The 18,302-nt window shown below is 48.2% G+C and overlaps 1 protein-coding gene across 2 annotated transcripts in view; it reads right to left on the reverse strand.

Annotated features, from left to right (window-relative positions):
- GRIK4 (glutamate ionotropic receptor kainate type subunit 4) overlaps positions 1-18,302 on the reverse strand; it is a 204,722-nt gene that overhangs the window by 48,455 nt on the left and 137,965 nt on the right. For both annotated transcript variants that reach the window (XM_059488214.1, XM_059488215.1), the window contains 2 exons: positions 12,087-12,265; positions 8,237-8,290 (listed from right to left, as the gene is read on the reverse strand). In XM_059488214.1, the coding sequence (XP_059344197.1) occupies positions 8,237-8,290; positions 12,087-12,265 (233 nt within the window). The remainder of the gene's footprint in view (positions 1-8,236; positions 8,291-12,086; positions 12,266-18,302) is intronic.

Genomic DNA, 18,302 nt, shown 5'->3' on the forward strand with positions numbered 1-18,302 from the left:
GGCTTAGGGAGTTTGGGAGGGAATTGTCCCTCCTGTCCTGCCTGTGTCACTGAATTTGGGAGGGAATTGTCCCTCATCTCCTGCCTGTGTCACTGAATTTGGGAGGGAAGTGTCCCTCCTTTCCCTGTCCATGTCACTGAGTTTGGGAGGGAATTGTCCCTCCTGTCCTGCCTGTGTCACTGAGTTTGGGAGGGAATTGTCCCTCATCTCCTGCCTGTGTCACTGAATTTGGGAGGGAATTGTGCCTCCTGCCCTGCTCCTGTCACTGGGTTTGGGAGGGAATTGTCCCTCCTGCTCTGTGTCACTGAATTTGGGAGGGAATTGTCCCTCCTGCCCTGCTCCTGTCACTGGGTTTGGGAGGGAGTTGTCCCTCATCTCCTGCCTGTGTCACCCTGGGACAGCATGTGAAGGGCCAGCCCAGCAGGAAATTGTCCCTGTCACAGCAGCTGCCTGGCAAAAAAAAAAAAAAAAAAAAAAAAAAAAGAAATAATGTATTTTAAAGCATGGAGCCACCTCCCCTGCCCTGCCACGCTGGGATGTCCCTCCTGAGAGTGGCTCCTGGTGGTTTTTCCCCCTGCAGCAGCCACTGTTCTGCTGAGCACTGCAGCAGCTCCTGAGCTCCTTCCAGCATTGATTTTGCTGCTGATCCTGTTCTGCAGCTCTGTGTGAGTGCAGGACCTCGATCTTTATCTCATTTTTAATAACCCAGAGTGCCTGGGCAGTGGGGAGGCAGTGAGCACAAGCAGGAATCAAGCCTAAAGAGGGGATCTTTCACTGCCAGGGACACCCAGACCCTGTCTGCACCAAACTGCACCCAGTGAATTGCCCTGCCTGACTTGAGGCACTGGGAAACCTCCTTTACACCTTCCCCCTTAGAGTAATAATTTTAATTGCTTCAATTATTCCCATCTAATTGTCAAATATTTTGAAATTTAAACCCGAGGCTCTGAAAGGAGCAGGGTTTGCTCAATTCAGGCTGCACCAACAGCAAGATGCCAACTCCATCCCTCTTCCACACACAGTTTTATCTTCCTCTCCTAATCGCTGCAAGGACTTTATTGGAATTTTTGACCTGCTGATTAACAGCCTCCAAAACACCCTCCAACAGGAGAAACTCACTGCTGGAAACTCAGCACTGACCTCGCTCCGCTCCAGCACCAAAAGCTGATTTACACCTGATTTACACCCGATTTACACCAGGCCCAGGACACTCTGTGCTGTTCCTGCTCTTTTTTCATGTGGGATGGGAAAGGAGAACACTGGGCCAAGGCTTCCATTTCTCTATTAAACCCTGGCTCTGGCAAAACCTCCTTGTTCAGAGAGTTTGGTGCCCAGGAAATCTCTCCAAAGCCAGAGTGCAATGTCCATCCTGAGACTTCTTGGCAGCTTTTGTGCAAGGGCCAAACCTGCAGTGCCAGCTCAGCACAGCTCTGGTGACATCACCTGTGTGTGTCATTATTCACCATATTAGGGTTAATAAAATAGCCCATTATTCACCATTTTAGGGTTAAAAAACCATCCCATTGTTCACCATTTTGGGGTTAATAAAATATCCCATTATTCACCATTTTAGGGTTAAAAAACCATCCCATTATTCACCATTTTAAGGTTAATAAAATATCCCATAATTCACCATTTTGAGGTTAGTAAAATATCCCATAATTCACCATTTTAGGGTTAACAAAACATCCCATTATTCACCATTTTGGGGTTAATAAAATATCCCATTATTCACCATTTTAGATATCCCATCATTCACCATTTTAAGGTTAATAAAATATCCCATTATTCACCATTTTAGATATCCCATCATTCACCATTTTAGAGTTAATAAAGTATCCCATTATTCACCATTTTAGGGTTAATAAAGTATCCCATTATTCACCATTTTAGGGTTTAAAAATATCCCATTAGTCACCATTTTAGGGTTAAAAAAAGAGCAGCTTCTTTGGGCAAACACAACTCCAGAGAGCCTCTCCCAGGTCATGGAAGGCAGAACTAAAAAAACTTCACCCAAAAGCAGATTGACCTTGCAAATTTTCCCCCAAAAATCACCAAATCTCCTCAGGCAGAGGTGGAGAAAATTCCTCCCTTGTCCTCTCTGGATCCTGCTGCCCTCAGAGCTGTAAATCATCCCAAAGCTCTGCTCAGAACACATTTATTTGTTTACTCAAGTGGACAATATTATGTTAAGTGCTTTCCATGGTTTTCCTGAAAGGTTTCATTTATTTATAAACTATCGACGGAGTGAATACGTTTCTAATGGGCCACATGTAAAAATCAATTCCTCTAGGAGGGGAAAAAAAGTGGAAAAAAGCCATCACAGCAACAATTTGAGCAGGTAAGTGGATGAGCCAGAGCAGAACATTTTTATTAAGTTGGTAGGAGAGGATCTACTCAAGATCTACTCAAGGCAATGCTGGTTGGCCATTCAGGTGGGGAGAGAGAAGTTGTGACCTCAGGGGCAATTTAGGGGAATAAATTTATATCTGTAATTGGGTTTTTCTTCCAAAAAAAGCACTGATGTGCCTTACAGGTCTTGAACCTCCTCATGCAAGGCTAGCTGTTAAATTTTGGAGGCTGTTCTTCAAACAAGAGCACTTTTAGGAAAATGCACTGCTCAAATTTCAACTTCTCTGCAGGGAGATTTGGAGAGAGACAAATGCACAAGGAGGTCAAGTGTTACATGTTGGGACCTGAAAAATGACAGCTCTTGGGAAAAAGGAGGTGGGAAGCAGGGAAAGGAAAAGGGAAGGAAGAAAGGAAAGGAAAGGGAAAGGGAAGGGAAGGGAAAAAGGAAAAGGGAAAAGGGAAAAAGGAAAGGGAAAGGAAAAGGGAAAAGGAAAAGGGAAAAGGAAAAGGGAAAAGGAAAAGGGAAAAGGAAAAGGGAAAAGGAAAAGGGAAAAGGAAAAGGGAAAAGGAAAAGGGAAAAGGAAAAGGGAAAGGAATTTGCCCTCCTTCCCATTACTTTTTTTCCAGAATTTCCAGGGAGCTGGGATGTATCTGAGAGAATTTACCCAAAAATTGGGAATCAAGCACAGGGATCTGGTCAGAAAGTAACAAAAGTGAGGCAGCAAAACGCAGGGAGGCACAGCCACTGCTTTGTCTAAACCCTCCTTCCCTCATGCTAACTAGAACGAGGAGAAATTGCCTTGGCAGCCTTGCAAAAACCTGATTTGTTTGCCCTGCCAGCACATGGCACTGGAAATATGATCCATAAATCCCAGCAAGGATCAGGGCTCTCCAGAACACTTCACATCAGCTGCTGGGAGGGGAAATCTGTCCCAGGGCATTGAGATCCTCTGCCTTCCTCACCTGGGCAAGGCACAGGGAGGGCAAACAGCACGGCCTGTGCTGGAGCTCACGGTGAAAAATAAGATTATTTCACCACAAAAAGGCAATTTCACAAAACTTAAGCCTTATCTGTAGTTTCCTCTGCTTGATTTGACATCGTCCCTTCCTTCCGAGGGATGTCACCCTGCTGACAAGACACAGCAGAAATGTGTGACACTCTCTGGGGGATTTGGACACCAATTTCCCCTCCAGCTCCAGTTCCAGGCTGACAATTCCGCTCAAAAACCTCGTCCTGTGCCAAGACCTCTTTATAAATCACCAAACAAAGAAGAGAAAGCAGGAAACAAGACAAAAAAACCCCAAACCTGAGCTGACTTATCTGGTCTGTGGGAGTTGAACGCGGCAGCTGTTTTATCAGCAGCAACACCTGCACACAATTTTGTCAGGGAACAAAACTGCACCCAGTGAATTGCCCTGCCTGACTTGAGGCACTGGGAAAGCTCCTTTACACCTTCCCCCTTGGAGTAATAATTTTAATTGTTTCAATTATTCCCATCTAATTGTCAAATATTTTGAAATTTAAACCCAGCCTAAGGTCTGGATATTATTAAAAAAAAAAAAAGCAACAAACCAAACAGAGAGAGAAGAAAAAAAAAAAAAAAAGACAAAACCCAATAGCTGCACAGAATTAACAAGCTAAAAGAATTAATTGTAGCGTGGGGTTTTGAAGGCATCCAACATCCCCTCCTACTCTGTGCCGCTGATTTCAGGGATTTCCAGTGCTGGAAGGAAGATTTTTCTTCAATGCACAGCAGTCTGCTTTCAATGGTCTATTTGTGCAGATTATTATTATTATTATTATTATTATTATTATTATTATTATTATTATTATTATTATTATTATTATTATTTTGTTATATTTTTATTACTATTCTGCACATCATTGCCCCCTCACATGGCCATGAGCTCTGTGGAGACCCAGCCAGGGAGAAGGGAAGGGATGATGAGTGTGATGGGGATGGTGAGGCCGATGAACAGCTCTGAGATCATCCCAGCACCTCTTCAGGGAATTTCAGGCAATTTAATCCCTCCCCAAAGTCCCAGATCCAGGCAACCATCACCACATGGAGGTGCCAGGGAGAAAATGGGATTTTTTGCCAGGAGTGCCCCAAGTGCAGGATGTGGGGAAGACAAAATGCACCAGACCTGAGAGTTCCATGAGGACTCCTGGAAAATCTGCCGGGCTGCTGCTGACCAGAGCAGGTCCCTGGGGCTGGCTGAAGGAGGTTGATAATGAATTTGCACGCAGAAAAGGAGCCTGTGGATGTTTTTGTATTGGTTTGCTCACTTCAGCTCCCATGGAAATGTGATGGGGGCTGAGGGTTCCTCCCCACCTGCCCCAGTGCCACTCCCTGGTGCCACCAGGCTGGGACAGAGGGGACATCACCCCCCAGATCCCCTCCTGTCCCCAGCACACACAGAACTCCCTCCCCTCACACTCACAGAGAGCAGAGCTGTCAGCTGGGATGTGCTTATTAAATAAAATTAATGCTAAAAGACAGAAACAGAGCTCCCCTCTAGAGCTGCAGGGCAGGTGTTTAATTCAGCATTTTATCCTATTTTCTCCTCTTTTTTTCTTTTTTTGCCTGAGATATTTTTCCATCTCCAAGCAGCTCGGTGCTCCACAGGCTCTCTGTTCCCTCTCCTGATGGGTTCTCTCTCCATTTAAGCCATTTTTTCCTTGCTCCCCTTGACAGTAGTTCCCTCTGATTTTATCTTTTCTATTAGGCAGTGATTGCAGAACCTCAGAGGGTTCATTAGGAGCTTGATAATCCCTCCAGATTTATGAGCCTAAATTGCTCACTCCCATCTCCAATCCCCATTTAAATATTACTAATTTCCTTAAACATCTCTTCCATCTGCCCAGGTTTTGCCTGATGTCACCTTCCCCATAATGATCCCTGCCAAAAATCCCGTTAGTTCTGCTAAAGAGCTGGGCTTTTGAACAAAGTGCTAAAATAACCTGGATAAACAGATTAATACCCTGAGAGAGCAAATGGCAACAAAACTCATTTCTTTCTCACCTGCCACTGCTGCATTCCACGAGATGAATGGGTTTGAAAGGCAGATTTCACCTCCAGCAAATGCTTAATCACACCCGTGCTCGGGACTGGGGTGGAGGTGGGAGCTTCATTTTTAGAGCAGCATCCATGAGATGCTGCTCAGACAACAGAAACAACTCTAAAATAAAGACTTTTTTTTGCAGAATGTCGTGGTGATGGGAGGTGGAGATCCCTCGCTGTGCGCCCAGTTCTGCTCTGTGGGACTGGGAATGGCTGGGGAGGGAACTGGGACAGCAAGAGCTGTTGGGAACACTGGAGATACCCCTGGGAGTGGGAATGGTGGGGATGGCACTGTCCCTCTGCCAGCACAGTGACATTGGGACTCGGGGCACAAAGCACAGCCCCCAGGCTCCCTCCCTGTGCCTGTGCTGCCCATTCCATGGGGTGAACAGAATCAGTGAAGTTTGTCTGGCTGGACTGATCCATGGATTGAACACGGAGCAGGAACCCAGCCAGGAACCTCCTGGCCTTTTCTGTTCCTTGCATTTCTCCCTCTGACACCTCCTTCCATTTATCCCTTGTCCCCTCTGTGCCCCAACTGCTCCCAAGCTCTCCATTTCCCTCCCTTCCCTTATCCCTTCCCATTCTGTGCCCCAACTGCTCCCAAGCCCTCCATTTCCCTCTTTTCCCTTCTCCTTTCTCCATTCTGTGCCCCAATTGCTCCATTTCCCTCCTTCCCCTTTCCCCTTCTCTCCTCTGTGCCCCAACTGCTTCCAACCCCTCCATTTCCCTCTTTTCCCTTATCTCTTCTCCACTCTGTGCCCCAAGTGCTCCCAACCCCTCCATTTCCCTCCTTCTCTTATTCCTTCTCCACTCTGTGCCCCAACTGCTCCATTTCCCTCCTTCCCCTGATCCTTTGTCCACTCTGTGCCCCAGTTGCTCCCAACCCCTCCATTTCCCTCTTTTCCCTTCTCTCTTCTCCATTCTGTGCCCCAGTTGCTCCCAAGCTCTCTTTTTCCCTCCTTCCCCTTTTCCCTTTTCCACTCTGTGCCCCAACTGCTTCCAACACCTCCATTTCCCTCTTTTCCCTGATCCTTTCTCCCCTCTGTGCCCCAACTGCTCCCAACCCCTCCATTTCCCTCCTTCCCTTATTCCTTCTCCACTCTGTGCCCCAATTGCCCCATTTCCCTCCTTCCCCTGATCCTTTGTCCACTCTGTACCCCAGTTGCTCCCAACCCCTCCATTGCCCTCTTTTCCCTTATCCCTTCTCCCCTCTGTGCCCCAACTGTTCCCAACCCCTCCATTCCCTTATTCCTTCTCCATTCTGTGCCCCAACTGCTCCCAACCCCTCTTTTTCCCTCCTTCCCCTTTTCCCTTCTCCACTCTGTGCCCCAACTGCTTCCAACACCTCCATTTCCCTCTTTTCCCTGATCCTTTCTCCATTCTGTGCCCCAGTTGCTCCCAACCCCTCCATTTCTCTCTTTTCCCTTATTTCTTCTCCACTCTGTGCCCCAATTGCTCCAACCCCTCCATTTCCCTCCCTCCCCTGCTCCCCCATCCTCTCCAGCTCCCTGCCCACACGTTTGGCTCCGTCCCTTCCCGTCTGTCTCCCACCCAAACACAAAGTGTGATTCAGCTCTCTCAGCTTCCCTGCCAGAAATTATTAATAGAAATTAGAGAATAGGAGAATCATTAGGGCTGGGAGGCAGCTCCACCTCACCCCCATCCTGGTTTCCATCAGCCCCACAGCAGCACTCACAGCTGGGTTCCTCCTCTCCTGGAGAAGCTCCTCTGATGTTTATTTTGGATTTACACTGGGGGCTTTAACCACACCATGATCCCATTAATGTTATTTGTGGCCATAAAGCCAAACCATCCCCTGCTCTCAACATTTATGGGATCATCCTTCCTTTGTCTCAGGGCTGTGATGCCTTCCTGGTGCTCATCCCTGGCCTTTTCCAACACAGGGAATGGGATAAGGGGTGGGGTGACAACACCAGCATAACCCCAAAAAATCAGGAAAACCAGGACAACCAGGAAAATCAAGAAAACAAATCAGGACAACCAGGAAAATCTGGAAAATCAGGACAATCAGGAAAATCAGGAAAACAAATCAGGAAAATCAGGACCATCAGGACCCACCCACCTGCTGGAGCTTCCCAAAGACCTGCACATGTCATTGCCCCAGCTCCTGTCACAATGTCCCCAATTCCTGCCTTTGGAAGCTGCACCAATCATTTTCCACCTCCCCACGACCTTTCCAGCTTTGCAGGAATGACGCCCGAAGATTTTTTAGCTTTTTATATATTTTTCAGCTTTTTATATATTTTTCTTCTATTTGTAGCATCGTAGCTTTTAAATATGTAATTGTAGAGTTTCTGGTGATTTTCCTGCCCTTTCTCACATGTTAGAACAATAAGCCAACCCTTCCTAACACATTCTTGAGGTTCTGGTTAGCCTGATTTTTATCAACAGGAATTTCTAACGAGGACATCTTGTTTTGAACCAGAATTTAAGAGATGTAACAAGACACAGAACAACTCCAAGGGGCAGACCCAAGGGTTGGTTGCTGGGGCAACTGGTCTCTTGTTGGATGTACCTGTTAGATGAACTAATTAATTAACCTGATAAAAACTGCAGAAATCCAATACCACGTGTGCACAGCAAGCTTTTGTTACAGAACTGCTTTAGGAAATTTTTTTTTTTTTTTATTATTTGGAAAGATTTTGCCTTTTGATTCTAGCAGCAGGCGACATCCCTGCCTCCCTCCCTCCCTCCCCAGCACGAGGCTCTGTCCAAGCATCCCACAGGTCAGGGGGATCAGCTCCCATTAAAATGACTCCACACTCAGGCAGGAAAAGCTGGAAAAAACTCCTTACCAGATTAGTGAAGATATAGGTGTAATAGGCAGATGCCATCCCCAGTTCAGCTGCCTGTGAAGGAGAGGAAAAAAAGAGATTAAACCAGAGCCTGACAATCTCCAATCTCCACTCCAGCAAGGCAGAGATTTTGCTTTTTCAGGCTTATCTCTCCTTGCAGGAAGAGGGACACAGCAGCACGGTTGGACCTGGGAAAATAAAGTTTGGGGAAGGAATTTTTCAGCAGGACTGAGCTTAGCTGAGGTCTCCTGCTCACACCAGCCCTGACAGAGGGAAATGACCCAGCTCCAGACCCTGGGAGCATCCCTGCTCTCTCCATGGCATTCTGAGATGGAATCCAGGGATTCCTGCATCCATTCAAGGTTAACCCTAAGGAAATCACCTGTGGAAAGCAGAAGCTTCTAAACTTCAACAGAAAAGCTGTTTTACAGACCCCAGTGGCCCTCAATGGTCTGGAAAGGTGAAGTGGGTCCTGCAGGCCCAGTCCTGAGAGCTCCAGAACCCCCTGGGATGAGGAATTCTATGATGTTTTAAGAGGAAAATAAAGAGTTCTGCTTATTTTGTGTGTGGATGCTGCTTTGCTCCTGTTTTGGGACATAGAGGGAAAAGAGCAGCTGAGAGCTCCAGGCTTGTCCCTTCCACCACAAACACCATGATGGAGACAGAGAGGCAGGAAAAGCTCCTGGGAGTTGCAGGAAAAGGACAATCAAGCCACTGGTGGCTTTCCAATTTTATCAGTCAGATTTGGGCTCAAATCCCACAAATTAATGAGCATGGATGAGACCCAGTAACTCAGCCTGCTCTCCAGAATTGAGGCAGGGCTGTGCTGGCCACAGAAACAGAAGAAAACAGGGCAGAACTGTCCAGGGATGCAGAGAGAAGGACACAGAATGTTCCATGGGGATGATCTGTTCTAGAGATCACAGAGCAGATAACTGAAGCCCTTTCCCAAAATTCTCACTGCACAAGGAGCTGGTTGTGGGAACAGATGCTCAGGAAAGTGGGGCATCAATCTGCAGATGCTCCTGGAAGCCTCTCTTCCACTGCCAAGCACAGCTGCTCTCAAATCGAGCTCCCAGAGCCTGGCAGAGAGGTTTTCCCAGCAGTGCAGACCACACAGAGCAATGGGAGGCAAGGAGGGAAGGACCAAAGCACCTCACTCCTGGTATGAGCCCCTTTTATCCCTCCCAGAAGCTGCGACAACAAAAAGTGAGGGAAGGAAGGACAGAAAGAGGCAGCTGGGATTGCACCTCTTCCTTTTCCTGTATTTTAGCTGTTCCAGGGCAAAGCTGAGGCCACCACCACTGTGCCCAGCCCCTTGGCTGGACATTGTCACGCTGTCCCTCACCCAGGTGACACAACAGAAACAGCAAAGCCATTTGCTCCCTCATTTTTCACCCCCTCCACAGCAAAATTTAGCCCCAATTCCCCCTGCCCATCCCTTCCTGGGGACAGTGACAATGCCAGCCCTCCCTGTGACCCACTCTGAGGTCAGAGGTTTGGTGTCAAGGGTAGGAAATGAAGATGAGCAGCAAAGCCTGTCCCATCCATTCACCTGGCAGCTGGGAGTTGGGAAGCTGGGAACCATCCACGTGTCCCCAGCCCATCTGTGGAGGGTGAGGGATGAGAAACTGGAGATTCCTTTCACTGTGCAGGGCTGCTCTCATGGGACAGACCCAGCAAACCCACATTCCTGCTGTGGGACAGGACATGGATCCACCTGATGCTCAGCACCACCATTGCAATGAAACACCTCCCAGCCTCCCAAGGTGCAAGAAGTTGCCAGATTCTCATTCTTTATTTATTTCCCTCCATTTCTAGAGTCCTCTAGCTGGAAGAACTGGGTTTGACTGGTAAATGCTGGCAATTCCTGACATTTCTCAGGGGTGGCAGGAGGAGGCTGGAGCCGGGCAGGGAGATGTGGGTGCCTGGAGAGAGCTGCTGGGAGCCTGTGGGAAGTCACTATAGCAACAGAGGAGGGGGACAGCCCTCAGCAGCCAGGCAGTAACAGGGAAAAAGGGGAAAAAACACACAAAAAAAACTTCTAAGTAGACAACCCCCAAAATTCCCCCAAAAATGTCTATTTAAAAATGAAAACTGGACCCTGTAGAATAAAAAATTTTGGGGGGAGAGATGAATGATAAAAGCATCCCTGCTGGATGCCATCAGGGGTAAATCTGGCACAGGCAAGGCCTTTGGATGGCACATTCTGTGACAAAAGAGCCAGGACAGGGTGGAAAGCCAGGGGGATCCCAGAGCCTGGATCCTGCCTCCCTTCAGGAATGTGCTTCTTGTTCCCTCCAGGATGTGGGAAACTCTGCTCCATCTGGAGCACTGCTCAATTTTGAAGCAGGCTATCAAAACAAGCACTAGAAACTGCAGCCAGAGAGCATTTAAAAATAAACAGGATTAAAATAAAATCTCGGTTAATAAGACAATAAAAAGAGAAAGAAGGAAAAAGTTAGACACCTAATGGGAGGGGGAAAAAGGAGGCACAAGAGTCATTTCAGAGAGCTGAGCAGTCCTTCACAGCTCCTGGATGGCAGCACCACTTGTGGAGAGCAAACACATCCCCTCAGAGCAATTCAACCCCCACTTGCACAGATCCAGCCCTGGAAATCCCATCAATGGCAATTCCCCTCTGGGCAGAGCCAATTCCCAGCGCTGCTGAGGGAATTTTCACATTTCAATTGATACCTTAAATTTTAGCTTTCATATTTTTCAGGTTCTGTGCTGCCTAGGTGTGCAATTTGGAGATTCACATGAGGGGATGGTGAGCTCTGTGCACAGAGCAGGGAGACAAAACAATTCCTGCTCCAGCTGGGCACCAAGGACAAATGATCCAAATCTCAGCCCAGGAGCACAAACACCGTGGGCTGCAGAGAGAAAAACAAGCAGGGTGGGACTGCCTGGGCTAAAGCTGGAATGGGACAATGAACTGCAAGGTGCAAATGGAGCAGAACTGATCCCAGGGAGAGACCCCGGGAGCGCTCGTGCATTTTGGGGCCATTTTGGTTCATCTTGGGTTCATTTTGGGACATTTTGGTTCATCTTGGGTGCAGCCCAAGGTGTATGCATTAAGGTCTTTTAATAAATCCCTGCTTTATTCTTTAGCTCTGTCCAGCCTTACAAGGCATCACAATATCCCACAAGAGCTGGCTGGGGGAGCAGCAGCACCCGAGGGACAGGGGATGGATACTCACTATTGATGCAGAGCGACCCCAAGGCAGGAATAATTTACTCTGACTCTAAATGATTCAGAAGGCTGTACAAATGCTTTGTAATATATTATATTACACTATATTAGAACTATACTAGAACTGTATCATACTAAACAGATATTAAAGAAAAACCCGTGACTGTCTCCAACAGTCACAACACAGCTTTGACTGTGTATTAATTGGTCCATCAATATAAACAACCATCACCAGAGTCCAATTAACAAATCACTTTGGGTAAACAATCTCCATAACACATTCCACACGTGCCAACAACAGGACCAGCAAGTCAAGAGGAAATAAAACATATCTGTATCTCTGAGCTTTCTCACTGCCTTCCCCAGGAGAAATCCTTGGGCAAGCTGCTCCCTGTGCACCTCACCTTCTGCAGGATGGTGCCATTGGCGTGGACGATGATGGTGGCTTTGACTGTGTATTAATTGGTCAATCAATATCAACAATCATCACCAGTGTCCAATTAACAAACCACTTTGGGTAAACAATCTCCATAACACATTCCACACGTGCCAAACAACAGAAGCACCAAGTAAAGAGAAAATAATTCTCATCTCCGTCTCTGCACTTTCTCACTGCCTTCCCCAGCAGAAATCCTTGCTCCCTGTGGATCTCACCTTCTGCAGGATGGTGTGGGACATGGAGGCGTTGGCGTGGACGATGATGGTGGCTGTCTTGTCATCCCGGATCTCCTTCAGGAGCGGCGTGGGGTCCCGGCTGTCGTCCAGCATCCGCACCGACAGCGTGTCCTTGGAGATGAGGAACTGCCGCAGCAGCTTCTCCAGGTTCAAAAGGCCTTGGGAGGAGAGACAAAAAGGACAGAGCCCTGTGAGTTTGGGGCTTGGTTCTCCCATGGGACACGGTGATCCATGGCAGGATGTGTTCCTGAAGTTCTGGCTCTGGGCACTGCAAAGGAGATTCAGTGCTTGGTCCAGCAGGGAATGAAAAATAATGGAGTTATTATATTTCCAGTTATTTCAGCTGTTCCCCAGAAAAAGAGAGTGAAATAAAAGGATTTGGGGCTCAGTTCTGGGTCCAGCATGGAATGAGAAATACTGGAGTTACTCCAAATGTTCCTCAGAAAAAGGGAGAGGAAATAAAAGGATTTGGGGCTCAATTATGGGTCCAGCAGGGAATGACAAATAATGGAGTTATTACAGCTGTTTCTCACAAAAAGAGAGAGGAAAGGAATGGATTTGGGGCTCAAATCTGGGTCCAGCAGGGAATGAGAAATAATAAAACTATTTCAGCTGCTCCTCAGGAAAAAAAAAAAAAAAAAAAGTGGAAAGGATTTAGGAGCCATTGTTTGGTCCAGCAGGGAAGGAGAAGTGATGGAGCTACTCCAGCTCTTCTCCAGGAAAAGAAAGTGGTCCCAAACCCCTCTTGGGAAGAGATAAGAACTTCAATATAAGGTCCAGACAAGGTCTCCATTATCTCCCTGCATTTGGGATTGTTCTGTTTACTGGAGGATTATTCCTCCCCCTCAGCCTTTGCATTTCCAGCTCCCAAATTAAGTGCCCAGGAAGGGGCAACTTTTTTGGGAGCTGTTGGAACACTCTGATGGGGCAGCTGCTCTCTTCCAAGGGGATGAGAAGCTCTGCTGAGAGCTGGAGGTCACTGCAAAAGTACAACATTAAAAAATCGTGACAAAAATAAGGATGGGCACGTCAAGGGCTCCTTCCAACACAGCTGCCTTGAAGCCTAATAAGATGTCAAAACTCCTGCTGCAGATTTTGTTAGTCAAGAAAGCAACTTTGATAGAGCTTCTCTTGTCTCCAGCTGCTGAGTTTCATCAAGAAATCACCTCCTGCCAAGTTTGATTGACCAGAGGAACCAGCAGATGGATTCATCAGCACGACGCAGACAGCATAGCCGCACATCCCATCCCCTCAGGAAGACAACCCCAAAACAGGGGGGAAACAGAGCTGGAGAAACAGAACCATCAGCAGGGTCACAGCCCCGCTGCCAGAGAGGCAAATTAACCCTCAAGTCAGAGCTTTACTCTTAACCTGACTTATTTCTGACTGCACGAATCCACTCATTCCCCAGCAGGTCAGGAGGCAGGGGAGGGTCACAGCAGGGTGGGATCGGTGCTGGAGCTCTGCTCTCAAGGACTTCACCAGGGAACAAAGCAGGGCAGGAAAAGGGGCATGTCCAAGATGAGGAACCCTTCCTTCCCAGGGAGAGGTTTAAAGCACTCTGAGCTTGCTCTGAGCTCCTGGCAATGCCCTTGCCTCTCCCCTGTTCTCTGGGTACAGGAGGAGCACAGCAAGGGGTTATAAACCAGCTGTGCCAGGGCTTTTATGGGTCACACCAGCTCCTTCCTCTTCCTCACCCGGCAGAGAACTCACTCTGCTCACAGCACACCAGGAGCTCACCTGAACACTTATTCTGTTCTCTACCCCAGGTGAACAGTTTTTCCTAAGCCTTCCATTTGACCCTCGAGGATGTGGAAGGGTTTATTTTCACCTCATTCCACATCTGCAGCAGGCCAGACAGGGCTGCTGGAAATCACAGCCCTGACACTACCAAGTTTGCTTGCAGCTCATCCCAGCAAACTCTGCTGCTGTGAAACCCAGGAAAAAAATTCTAAAGCTCATCAGGCACAGAGAGGAAGAAGTGGAACAAGGAGAATAAAAAAATAAAAAACAAAAAGAAACATTTGATCTCTGCCTTCAGCTCGAGGAAATTACCATTTCCAGCACATTAGATCCTACCTGTAGCCCCATCCAGCCTCCTGCTTGCAGCTGCTCTTGCTGTGTGCAGGGAAGTCTCTATTGTGCAGAGATTCCCCTTTGTTTGATGCTGAGAGAATGTGAGACTCTCGCTGCTGCTGCTGCCAGACTGGCACTTCAGAGGGATGTGAACCCCACAAAGGCTCGCAGACTCCTCCTGGCACCTTTGAAGTACCAAAGCGAGCACACAGAGGCTGCACCAGGCACCTGCTGCTCCAACACTCCCATGGGGAGCTCTGAGAGAGGTTCAGGCTGGCCTGTGGCAAGTCCTGACCTTGATTATTTGATTTTTTCTTATGCAAACATCGGGAGCTGGCAGGCGCAGCCTCACTCCTGAGCTCTCAGCAGCAGAGATGCTCCTGGAAAGGGGGAAAGGCAGGAGCTGGGGCTGTCCTGGAGCTCAAATACATCCCTATTTAATGCTCCTGCTGATGGAGGAGCTGCAGGGCTGCTGAGGGTTCCACTCCTGGACATGGATGGTTGGGAAGAGAACATTCCCATCATCCAGCTTTGCTTTTAATCCCAAAATGTTGCTTCGTCTCCCTGGGTGTTTGAATTAAAAATAAAACTTTTAGAAAAGGACCAAGGATGTGCGCAAGGTCTCAGACCTCACTACCCTGGTCACCCTTCCCAAGCACTGAGTGTTATTCCCTCTCCTCTGGCAATCACAGAAGCTCCTAAAAAGTCCCTGCACTCCTCTAATTGCCTTTTAGGGTTAAGGTTTCTGTGGAACCACACAAAACCTTCCAGAGCAGCTCCCAAACCAGCTAATTCTTGAACACCACAGAGAAACTGAGTCAGATACTCTTATTCTATCCACCAAACCGAGTCACACAAATCTCATTTACATTTTACATTCCCCAGGGCATTGCACTTAGGCTGGCCCAAGTTTAAGGGTCATTTTCTGCTCCTGCCAGGGGAAATCACATCCAATCCCCAGAGGAAGGATGTGACGGGGTGAGTGTGGCAGGGCAGGGCCCGGGGGTCCCATCACAGCCTCACACTTAAACCAAAGCAGCTCCAGCTTGCCCCTCCTGGGATCTAAATAATAACAACATCCCTCAAAGCAGCATTTCCTCACTGATGAGCAGGCAGCGCTCATGCTCCCCTCAGCTGCCTCAAGGGAACCTTCCAAAAGCCTGAAATGCCTCCAGTTAGTTGTTTAAGGACTGAGCTTAGGAGCAGTGCATGTCCTAAGGGAAAATCAGGGTTTGTGCTCCTACATGAAGCTCAATTAAGCCTCGTCTGTGCTCTGTTACAGTCAGGGGGTGTTGGGCTTCAAGCCTGGCTCAGATCAGCTCCTTGCTGAGCACAAAGAGCTGGGAGGATGAAAGGCTCCTGTCCCACTGCTTCCCTGGGTCTGGGAAGGACTCAGCACATCCTAAATATTGAGTTATCCAGCAGCACCAGAGCGAAATAAATTGGATTGCTTCAGGTAAGAGGGTTTGATCCAGCTAAATAAAAATCATATTAATCATGTTAATTCCAGTGGGAGACTCCTGGCCCAGGAGCAGGGCAGGGGTGCAGAGCCCTGAGCCTCCTGCACGGCAGCTGAGAAAACCTAATTATCTTTGCTTCCCTTCTTGCTTAAGGTTAAGGTTAGACAATGAAAAATTCCAGCTCTGGGAGTGATGTGGGAGACCATTTGCATGATTTTAATTGCATCATTTTGAGCCAGGGCCTTTCCTGGGGTGGATGTGAGCGCTGCTCACTGAGGGTGATTTACTGACCCACCTCAGCCTACTGCCCTGGGGCACAGAAAACACAAAGAGGAGCTAAAAACACTTCTGTCCCTGAGTCCCTGTGCAGGAATCTTCCATCAGCTGCTGCTGCTGGGGAGTTTGCTAACTGGGAATGGTGCTGGCCCAGTCACAGGGCAGCATTCCTGTCACCTTGTTCTTCCAAGGTGTTTATCTAAGTTTACATCCTTGTAATGAACTTTCTCACACAGTTTTATATGAATAATTATTGTTTTACATTTTTTTCCGTAATTTGATGGGCTGTTGGTTTGAGAAGTGTCATTGGAGAGGTGGCACTGTCACCTTCCAATCCACTGGCACTTTTGGAAATCTATAAATGCTGGAGTCAGGAAATAAACTTCCCTCCTTTTTACCTTGGAGATTCCAGCGTGAGTGTTGTTTTATTTCATGTCCTACACAATCCCAAAGCTGTGCCTGCACCCAGGAGCCTTTCCAAAGCCCCTTTTCCAGGCTGCTGTGGCTGCCAAACCCTAGAGCTGCTGTGGCCACCCCAAATCTGCTGCACGGTGACCTCAGAAAGCACAGGACACGCTGAGATCAGGGATGCTGAGCCTGCTCCTGCCACAGCAGGAGCTCTGCAGGGATAGAGACAGGCCTGGTGAGGTGGAGAGGGCCCTGGAGAGGGAGGAGATGGCTCTAGAAGGTGGAGATGGCCCTGGTGAAGAGGAGATGGCCCTGCAAAGGGTGAAGATGGCCCTGGCGAGGTGGATGTGGCCCTGCTCAGTTGGAGATGGCCTTGCTGAGGTGGAGAGGGTCCTGGTGAAGAGGAGATGGCCCTGCTCAGGTGGAGATGGCCTTGTAGGGATGGATATGGCTCTACTGAGATGGCTCGGGCCCTCCTGAGGAGGAGATGGCCCTGGCGAGGGTGGAGATGGCTCTCCTGAGGTGGATCGGGCCCTGCTGAGATGGATCCGGCCCTGTCAAGGAGGAGATGGCCCTGCCAAGGGTGAAGATGGCCCTGGCAAGGTGGATCTGGCCATGCTGAGATGGATCTGGCCCTGCTGAGGGTGGAGATGGTCCTGGTGAAGAGGAGATGGCCCTGCTCAGGTGGAGATGGCCCTGCAGGGATAGAAAAGACTGTGCAGGGATAGATATGGCCATGCTGAGGTTGTGATGGCCCTGCTGAGGTGGATCTGGCCCTGCAGGGATAGAAAAGGCTGCGCAGGGATAGATATGGCCATGCTGAGGTTGTGATGGCCCTGCTGAGGTGGATCTGGCCCTGCAGGGATGGATCTGGCCCTGCTGAGGGTGGATACAGCCCTGCTCAGGTGGATCTGGCCCTGCAGGAATGGATGTGGCCCTGCTGAGGTGGAAGGCCCATTGTCCAGACACACAGTCCCCAGCAGATGCAGGCTGCAGAGCCAGGAGGATGCTCTGTGCTGTTACTCAAATCCCACTTTTAGGCCACACAAACTGCACGTGGCTTTGAGCAAGCCACATTTCAAAGTGCTTTACTTGCCTAAAAATAACCTCCAGAAACAGGCCTATGCCTTTCTTAAATTTTTTTCTTTTTCTTACCCAAAGCCCCATCTGTGGAAGCAAAACACTCTTCAGATGGGCAAACAGAAGGCAGGATCATCTCCACCCATCCCCTTTCCTCCTCTGAAAAACTCCTCCATTGACACTGGCGAGGGCTATTTACAGACCACAAATGGGATGGGGCTGCTGTGGAACTGCCTTGAGCTGTTTTATTTTCCAGCATCAGCCTCATTACATGGTTATGGCAATGGGAAGATGCCAGCAGCTCACATCCCAGGCAGCAGACTCAGAACTTAATGTTATAACTTAGTTTATAAGTTTTTTGACCCATCACACAAAGCAAAAGCACATTGACAGTATTTATATCTGTATAGTATATGCTTCTATATTGACAGTAGTTCTATCCAACCACTGTAAGCACATGTACCTTTGGTTAAAACAATACCTGCTTATTTAGGATACAATACCTGCTTGTAAGCCTTAAAACGCAATGCACAGAGCTCCATTATTAAGCTTCAACCTTCCTAATTTCTCACTAGATAAACTTTTCTGTAGCCTAGAGAGTTATTCTAGCCAAGCATTAATACACAGACCATTGTTCTATTTGTCCTTGCTTTTCTACAGTTTAAATAATTTTTCTGCTGACCTATCTCATGGCTGCTGCTTAGCTCTAATCACAGTTCTGCTGTCTCTGAGGCCTGCCTTTTGCAGCTTTCCCAAAACCCTCTGATTTTGTGGATTCCCACACTCCATGGGGCACCAGGGTGGAGAAACTGGAGTGGAAAAGCTGCTCTGAGCAGAGACATGAGGAGCTGGGACCAAACAAAGTGGAGATGAAGCAGAGGGGCAGGAAAACCAA

Source organism: Ammospiza nelsoni, chromosome 24 (assembly GCF_027579445.1).
Source record: "Ammospiza nelsoni isolate bAmmNel1 chromosome 24, bAmmNel1.pri, whole genome shotgun sequence".
Lineage (NCBI taxonomy): Eukaryota > Metazoa > Chordata > Aves > Passeriformes > Passerellidae > Ammospiza > Ammospiza nelsoni.